This window comes from Formica exsecta, unplaced genomic scaffold, assembly GCF_003651465.1.
Source record: "Formica exsecta isolate Colony F162 unplaced genomic scaffold, ASM365146v1 scaffold4, whole genome shotgun sequence".
NCBI lineage: Eukaryota > Metazoa > Arthropoda > Insecta > Hymenoptera > Formicidae > Formica > Formica exsecta.
The window spans coordinates 383,398-392,400 of NW_021851238.1; the positions used below are offsets into that span (position 1 = coordinate 383,398).

At 37.6% G+C, this 9,003-nt stretch overlaps 1 protein-coding gene across 1 annotated transcript in view; it reads left to right on the plus strand.

Moving 5' to 3' along the window:
* The window catches only part of LOC115239913 (inhibin beta chain), a 28,843-nt gene extending 19,916 nt beyond the window's left edge, over window positions 1–8,927 (plus strand). Inside the window, exons 3-6 of the mRNA XM_029814772.1 lie at window positions 6,696–6,916; window positions 7,154–7,379; window positions 7,843–8,020; window positions 8,233–8,927. Coding sequence (XP_029670632.1) covers window positions 6,696–6,916; window positions 7,154–7,379; window positions 7,843–8,020; window positions 8,233–8,473 — 866 coding nt within the window. The 3' untranslated portion in view covers window positions 8,474–8,927. The remainder of the gene's footprint in view (window positions 1–6,695; window positions 6,917–7,153; window positions 7,380–7,842; window positions 8,021–8,232) is intronic.
* Window positions 8,928–9,003: the final 76 nt, after the last annotated feature.

The window sequence follows — 9,003 nt, forward strand, 5'->3', positions numbered from 1 at the left end:
TCCCTCGATTTCTCGATCGTCGTTTTCCGACCACCACCCCTTTCTTTCTCTTATCCCCCACCCCTGCCCGATCCTTTTCTTTCCGAACGTTTCCTCGATCTCTTTCGGTGCCATCGCGCGTTTTTCTCGGTATCCTATACTGCGACGCGTTTCAAATGGACAACTTGGCGACGGAGAGACCTTACTTCGTCTCACTGACATGCGCGTGTGCGAAATTTACGAGATTCTTCGCCATCGAGAGAAAGAGAGAGAGAGAGAGAGAAAGAAAGAAAAAGAGATCGCGCTAGCCTCGATTACGCGATCAAAGTAAAGAATACGAAATATACAAGGGCGCACGCGGAAATTTTCTTTCCATTTCGTATTCAACATGATATTTTTTTTAAACAGAAGACACGTGAACCACATATGATAAATATGATCTGATTTTTAGTCTTCTGTTTCACTTCTCTTTCTGTTATATATATATATACACGATAAATGATAATTTTCTTCGATATTTAGTTCAAGATAAATTAACGAGAAATTATTTCCCAACTAATAAAAAGTACCATGATTAAAGGAGGGCATTTAGTAATTTTGAAATATCCTGTGCGTGTCATATATATATATATATATGAAAAAAAAAATTATTCAATATTTATATGGTATATAGAACACACCATACTGAGTAAAAAAGCTATAGTAAATATAGGTCGAAAGCTCAACCGTTTCTGAGATATAAATATTTTTGTATGTTAGCATCATGAGTCGCATGCGATGTTTATCTCAATGTTTATAAACCGCGTTCTGAATGTGTTTTTATTCAATCTCCATACATACTTTATAACAGAAGATTTCACCGACAATCAAGTCAGTTGTAATCAACCGGCGATTGCGGTAAGAAAGAAAAAGAGATCGCGCTAGCCTCGATTACGCGATCAAAGTAAAGAATACGAAATATACAAGGGCGCACGCGGAAATTTTCTTTCCATTTCGTATTCAACATGATATTTTTTTTAAACAGAAGACACGTGAACCACATATGATAAATATGATCTGATTTTTAGTCTTCTGTTTCACTTCTCTTTCTGTTATATATATATATACACGATAAATGATAATTTTCTTCGATATTTAGTTCAAGATAAATTAACGAGAAATTATTTCCCAACTAATAAAAAGTACCATGATTAAAGGAGGGCATTTAGTAATTTTGAAATATCCTGTGCGTGTCATATATATATATATATATGAAAAAAAAAATTATTCAATATTTATATGGTATATAGAACACACCATACTGAGTAAAAAAGCTATAGTAAATATAGGTCGAAAGCTCAACCGTTTCTGAGATATAAATATTTTTGTATGTTAGCATCATGAGTCGCATGCGATGTTTATCTCAGTGTTTATAAACCGCGTTCTGAATGTGTCTTTATTCAATCTCCATACATACTTTATAACAGAAGATTTCACCGACAATCAAGTCAGTTGTAATCAACCGGCGATTGCGGATCTATTTGGTGATTACATAGTTACAAAGTATCGTGCTAAAAATGTCAGCGTATTACTCTAATGAAGTGGAACACCTTCTGTAAATATCGAGATAAAGATTTAGACAGATTATCTTCTTCTCACGTCGCATGCGACACGTAGAAATCAGTAGGTCAATCATGATGCTAATATACAAAAATGTTTATATTTCAGAAACGGTTGTCTCTCTGTATGCGCCCTTGGAGATAGGAGTAAAACGGAAGGACGTTGGGACAATATATCAATGTCTCTAGGACGAATCTAGGATCTACGAATCTAGGGCCGTATATCTAAGGTTTAAACTTGGAAAAAGCCCTGACCTTTTTTTACTATGTCACCCGTAGTGCTTCCGAGGAAAAAGCTTTCTATTAAATTACGAAACGCGGAACCGAGGGTTCTTAAAAATGACCGAGAGGCTTTGGTAGAAAGTGCCGGCGGAATATTTCAAAAGTAGGACGACGCGAGTTATCTCGCGGCAGATGGCTGACACAAGGTTACGAGGAGTTTGCCAATCATTGTCGAAGCCAAACACTCGGAATCGTACATTCGCGAGTCTAACATTCCAATTTAGATCCGACGTCCGGGAGCCTACAACTGTTTCGAGAACAATACCGGAATCGCTAAAGACAGCGCTATTTCCGAAGTATCCTTGTTTTCGTACGTGATGATGTTCATTGCAACCCCATGCAATACCATGGACCTATGTAGTTTTCATATATTGCAGCTTTACAACACATATAAACCTATTTTGTTCTTGGAATAAATTTTTGAAATTTTAATTTGGATCAATTAAATTTGCATGCATCGTGCAGTTTATTATCGTGATCTTGCGATGTCGATACGTCATCGATAGGAAGCTTAGTTTCAAACAATAATTTTGAAATCTGTTTAACATCTTTTAGAATTTTATTCTATATTTTTAATCTCTATATTTTTTTATTATAGTGATTATATTGCTAGAGTGTCTTTCTCTGTCTTTGTCTCGGAAAATCGCGTTTTGCTCATCGAGGACATGATAGGCGCGATGTAAGAGGCCTATAACATTCGAACCTTGGCCGTGCTAATAGACTGACTCGCTCGATAGCGTTCGCTCACCGTTACAACTGCACTATACTTGATCGGTACCATTCCTCACACTGGTGGTAATACCATCCACTTGTAATTTTCGACAAATCCCAATTTATCGCGCAAATAATCTTATTTCTCTGACATCATGTACGATTTGCAACGAGTTGTGGCGAGATTTTATCCGAACGTTAAAAATCCAGATCTCGATCCAATTTTACATCTATAGATGCAATTGTTGGCACAAGATACTGTTCATATAAATAATTATCAAAAAATGATATTGTGAAATATGTTCGCGAGATAAAAAAAATGCCATACAAATAAATATTTTAATCGTTGATAAGTTAGAAAAGAAAATCTTCTTTGAAATTAATTTGAGACGTTTAATTGAAGTTCACGCGAAATACGTTATCGGGGCGCGATATTTCTACCGCTCGACGTTACGCATATATAACAAAAAGCCGCCACGGGTCGACGACGCATCGCGTCGTCTCTCTCGAAATGATATTCATCGTAGGGTAAAAAAAAAGTCTCATAATTCCTGTGCGACGAGAGAAGAGAGAACGGGGCGCAGATTCCGTGGTGGTGTCGCATTGCGGCGTACGGGGGGCAAAAGTACCACCCGATGTACCGACCTCGAAATGTGCGACAGACGATGCACTCGAAACTCGAGCGAGGCCATTAGAAAATCGAACTACGAAAATGTAGAACACGCGACCCAGAGATAGAGATAGACAGATAGATAGAGAAAGAGAGAGAAAGAAAGGGCCCAAAGAGAGAGCCTGGAAAAGGAGCGTGTGGAAGATCAAAGATGCGAAACTCTTTGTACAAAGAGCCGAGGTGGAGTGAATTAGCTCAAGATGTCGAGAACCCCGAAGATAAGTGGCCAAGTGTCTCATAAGTATCTTGTCCAGCCAAAAATCTTCAATAAATCATTTATAAATCGAACAAAGTAGTGATTTTTTGATCAAAATGTCTCTGACCAGAATAAAACAGACAATTGTGATACTTTTGTGACACAATTAGAAATCTGTTACATTAGGCTGATCGTAGTGGATTGTAGTGGAATGAGAAATTAATCCCTGATAACAAAGGCAAAGTGCAGTATCCAAAATATCCAAACAAGATTTAGTCCTTATAGGATTTACTATGTGCCCATTTCTTTTCTCTCCTTAATTTTTTAACAATGGAATGCATAGTTATTTCCTTCCGGATATCTGGTACAATCGAAGGGGAACGAAGGATGTATCCGGAACACCCTATATGCAGAGAAGAGATGCCAGTATGGGAAGCCAACGCGTAATTTCGGCGTCTCGTGAGCCACGATTGTGCCACAAGTATTCCCTTACTAAAAATCCGCACTCTTGTTGTCGATCACGTGCCAAGGACGTAGAGCATTCTGGAGCCGCGTTTTATATATCACACTTTTTCCTCTATGTCCGCATATCCGCCTCGATTTTCTTTCATATGACAAGACCCGACTTTACTCAGTTAGACGTGCGTTTAACTCATACGATATTGACGCAAAACAAATATTACATTGCAAATATTAATGTATTAGTACGTTATATATTATAACATAAACATTTATAACAAATTTTCTAAAATTGCAAAGATATAAAAAATTATAGATCAATACTTGTGTTTATGATAACGTTTATATTCAGCATTTGTTTTTGACCGGACTGGTATGATGTGTAATGTGTATATAGTCTGAAATTAAATTAAATTAAATGATAAAAAAACAATTATATGAAAAAATTGACAAGACACGCCTAGATCTGCATATGTGAGATTAATTTGTTTAATTAAATTTAAATTTGGACTAATTCTTTTTTTCTCTTCCCAAGTATTTTTAAAAATCGATCATTATCGTGCGTAGCGTTACAGCTGTTTAACCAACAATCTTTTATTATTAAGATCTATATCGCATATATATGCAGCTCCGCTGCATCTCTGCTCTCAATTCTATCCTATAAGGGAAGGAGAATCGAATCGTGTACGTTCGGGCGTGGTGCCTTCGCGAAGGACAAGAGTGTTACGATCATCGATATTGTTTTACTGTGCTCTCCTTAAATTTCACAAAATCGATTAGAAACTCTCTCTCTCTCTCTTTCTCCTCTCATATCTCTTTCTAATATTTTATTTTATTATCCCTAATACGGTCTGAGAAATTAGGTTTTTTACAATCTGTATCTTTTAATTTTTGACGCAAGCTCATTTTCTTTCGTTTCCATTTAATTTTCAAATCCGTTTCCGCAATTATACGTACACAAAACCGAAATCTGCTTCGAAAAATCCGCGAAAAAAAACACACAGATACATACATATATATATACGCACTTTTCTAATAAATTTTTAAACTAGAGAAGACTCGCCTCCAAAAATGTGTAATAGTGAGAAATAATAATACGGAATATAATGGGGAATAATGCTCCGCCGCAAGTCTTCGCTAATCTATCACGAGTCATTACATCCTGGTTACCGGCTATCGCAAAGACGATGAAACAGCGATATAATCGCGTATCGTCGTGCTTGGATGCTATAGCGCGCGCAGCGGCGCGGCTAGTTGACGGCGGAGACGAGGGTGCGGGTGGTTGGTGGTGGCGGCGACGGCGGCGGATTACAACGGAGGGGTGTGCGGTGAAAGGCAAAAGGCAGACGGGCGGCAGACACCCTGTGCTTATCCCCATCCCGACCCACCCCGCTCGGTCCGTGACTCACCAAACCGTTAAAGGATGAAGCCGCCCTGCTTTCACTCTACGCGCACCACACACAGACGCTCGCAGGTGCACACATACACACCCTTTCGATAGAGGACAGGGAGAAAGAGAGACGAAAGGAGCGGTGCTTTCGAGCGTTGAACGCGGCGTACATGCATATACGTGTATGTGTGCGAGTGTGTGTGTATAAGGGTGGAAAGTACAGGAATCATATATATAATTATGAGCGAAGTCTTCTAGGAGTAGATCTTCTCTTAATTAAAATGTTGAGGCATTCGTGATTTTTTATACTACAAGAGCTATTGAAAAATCACATCTTCTGCTTGGGTCTTATTTAAGAAATATAGCTTTTATTATATATTATGTAGATACGATTGAACAATATTTGTATTTATATTATTGTTCAATTTAATATATATATTTAATTTTATATATATATAATTGAATAGAAATAAATTAATATTGATCTCAAAGAGGATTACGTAATCGTTATGTATGCATTATGCAATTTTAAGAGATAATAAGATATTTTTTAGACTAAGAAGATAAGGTTTATATATATGTATATATATATATAAATCTTATCTTCTTAGGATATTAATTTAAGACATAATTACAATATCTTTTAATATTTTATATTACATAGAACTTATATTACTTGATACTAGACACTAGATACTAGACACTAATAGAATTTATATTACATAGAAATTATATACATAGAACATATATCTTTTAATGCCAAATAACAAAAAATTTTACTAAACGCTGGTATCCTACGCGTGATTTTCTACAATGAAAGTTCGACATGCGTTACAGAATTTGTCATTAAAATTTAGAAACTCTGGAACATTCTGAACACAAATAAAATCCGACATGTAATTTCTCGTACATAGATGGCGAAAGAGAGACAGAAAGAAGAACAAAGCCTGGAAAAATCTATCTCGATCATTCGGATGCGACTTTTTTATCGGGAACACGCCGGAAATTAATAGTTGCATGCATTGTGTACATAATTGTTTCTTTTTTAGGATTTTTTTTCATGAATACTAATTGTTTGCGTGCAAACTTTAGAGATAAAATTTTAGAAAATATCGGCGATTTATCAACTTATTAAAAATGTAAATTACTATAATTTTTATATTTTAGGAAAGCTTCTACTTTTGCGCTACTATGCGTGCAATAATGCGAGACAACATCCTTAAAACTATAATAAAATCTATAATAATAAATCCTTAAAACTATAATAATTATTATTATCGAATTAGCAGATTAAAGTAAAATCATACAATTTATGATCTTTAAGTCGAATCATTAATTTAATGTAATTTATCTCTGTTTAATTATCTCTCTGTTCTTCCTAAATTAAGATACACGTATACTCTGTTCCAGGGCACACGTTAAACGGCCAACCATTGCTGGAATTCCCAATGTCGAGCGGCGAACCTGCATTGGAACCTTTAAGAATCAAAAGGGCCACCCTGTGGGCGAGAGTTGAGCTCAAACACGCTCATCACTATCAGCATCATCGTCACAATCAAATCAACCAAAGAAACATCACTCTCTGGGTGTTTAAAGTACATTGCGGTAACACGACGCACCTTCGAGGCAAGGTAATTTACCTTGTAATCGATAATTTTATACAAATCTTTGACACAGATTTTAATATCACGTTCTTTCTTACATCTTTAATTCTAAATTTGACTAAGATTTTTATCGACTGCATTTGTTTTTATATCTTCTATATTCAAAAAAAGTAGAATAATTCTAAAGTAGTGAAAAATCATCCCCTCCCCGGTATTCTTAGAATAATAAATCTCTCCATCTGAGATGAGCGATTTAACTTACAGGAGCTTGGTCAACATCTGGAGATGGTAACATCTCTCGTAGTGAACGTCGGCCAGCTCGGTTGGCAGAAATTTGACGTGACGAAAGTCGTCAGCAGATGGTATACGAACTACTCGAAGGATAAGCTGACGTTGCTCGTCGATTGCAGCGGGTGCGGCTCGCACGTCCACGTATCGACCTTCGACGGGTATTCGCCGCACGTGATCGAGTCGTCCCTAAATCCGAAAGGTAATCCTCGAAGAATCTCAGCGAATTTGAGAAAAAATTGCGATAGATCCATTCTTGGCAAACCATCTCTATACGATGTGCGGTAGAAGAATGAATATCATCCGAATATCACCTTATTCAAATTAACTGTAAATTTTTATTAAAAAATTGGTAGTTAATCATTAATATAGGAAAATAAAGTTTAATAAGAAACATATTTTAAAATAATAAATAAATAATATAAAAAAATAAAAATTCTCTCTTTAACCAGTTGTTGATGAGTTCATTGTGAAAGTGATGGCACATTTTGATCGGTTCGATCAAAGCGCCGTCGAAAATTATTACTCCGCTTCGACGCTTTGACGTGATAAATAATTCTACGATTATGTATAATTTTCTATCATTATTATTTCTATCTAATACATATATAGAAGCATTCAGTAAAATTTGAACAATATTCAATAATATATATATCATCTTTCAGGGGATCACGATCCGGACAGGCCGTTTCTAGTCGTGCGTACGGATCCGGCGGCTGTGAAGCGCGTGAGAAGACGAGCGATCGAATGCAGCGGTGCAGTAAAAGGCCAATGTTGCAAGCAACGGTTCTACGTGAACTTCTCTCAGCTGGGATGGGATGACTGGATCATTGCTCCTCAGGGGTAAATAAACCGAACAGCACAATAAAAGTCAATGATATATCAGCCCTATCGCGGTAACACGTCATGCTATTATAAAGCAGGGTATTTCCAAAACGCGTACGAGTCAAGATATTTTTAAGATACATGAGAAATTTAAAACATTTAGAGAATTAGCGTCACATGCGTATGGGCACACACGCTTTTCCCGTGTTAATCACTGATTTACTTGACAGATATTACGCCAATTACTGCAGAGGAGACTGCGCGGCCGGTCACAGGACGCCGGATACGTTTCTCAATTACTACACCCACGTAATCGAGGAGTATCGGAAGATGGACCGACTGGCCGGCATGCAACCGTGCTGCGCGCCGCTCAAGTTCTCGCCCATGTCGCTCATCTACTACGGTCCGGATTCGAATATCATCAAGAGAGACCTGCCGAAGATGGTGGTGGACGAGTGCGGATGTCCTTAGACGAAGCAAGAGCGCGCGACATAGGAAGGACGCTCGTAAGAAAGTTTATCGTGCCATTTGGCGGTAAAAGTAATCGCGGGATCATAATCGCAAGCCCGGACTCGATCCGGCAAATCGGTCCAGAAGCCGTCCGAATTTTGCGATTGGGTGAGATTTTCAGCGTTTGAAAACCGGCGAGTAGGAAATCGATCGAGCGCTGCGCGAACGATAGTTATATGTATACGTGGCGTTCGAACGAGGCCCATGGGAGATGCGGTTTTCTGAAAACGCGATCTCCCGAGGGTATAGATCGGTATGCAAAGATAGTCAAAAGGACTAGGTAATTTTGCTAGATTTACACGCCACGCCGATGCGATTGCATTCCGGATGCGATTCGCGCGCGTGGCGATAAAATAAAATTGGCCTTTCTAAGGTTCGAGTAAATAGAGTAGATTTTACCGGGTGTAATATGTAAAAAGAGAAGAAAAAAGAGACACGGCGTCTCAGTTTCAAAGCGTCGTTTACGATATACATATACATACATATATATA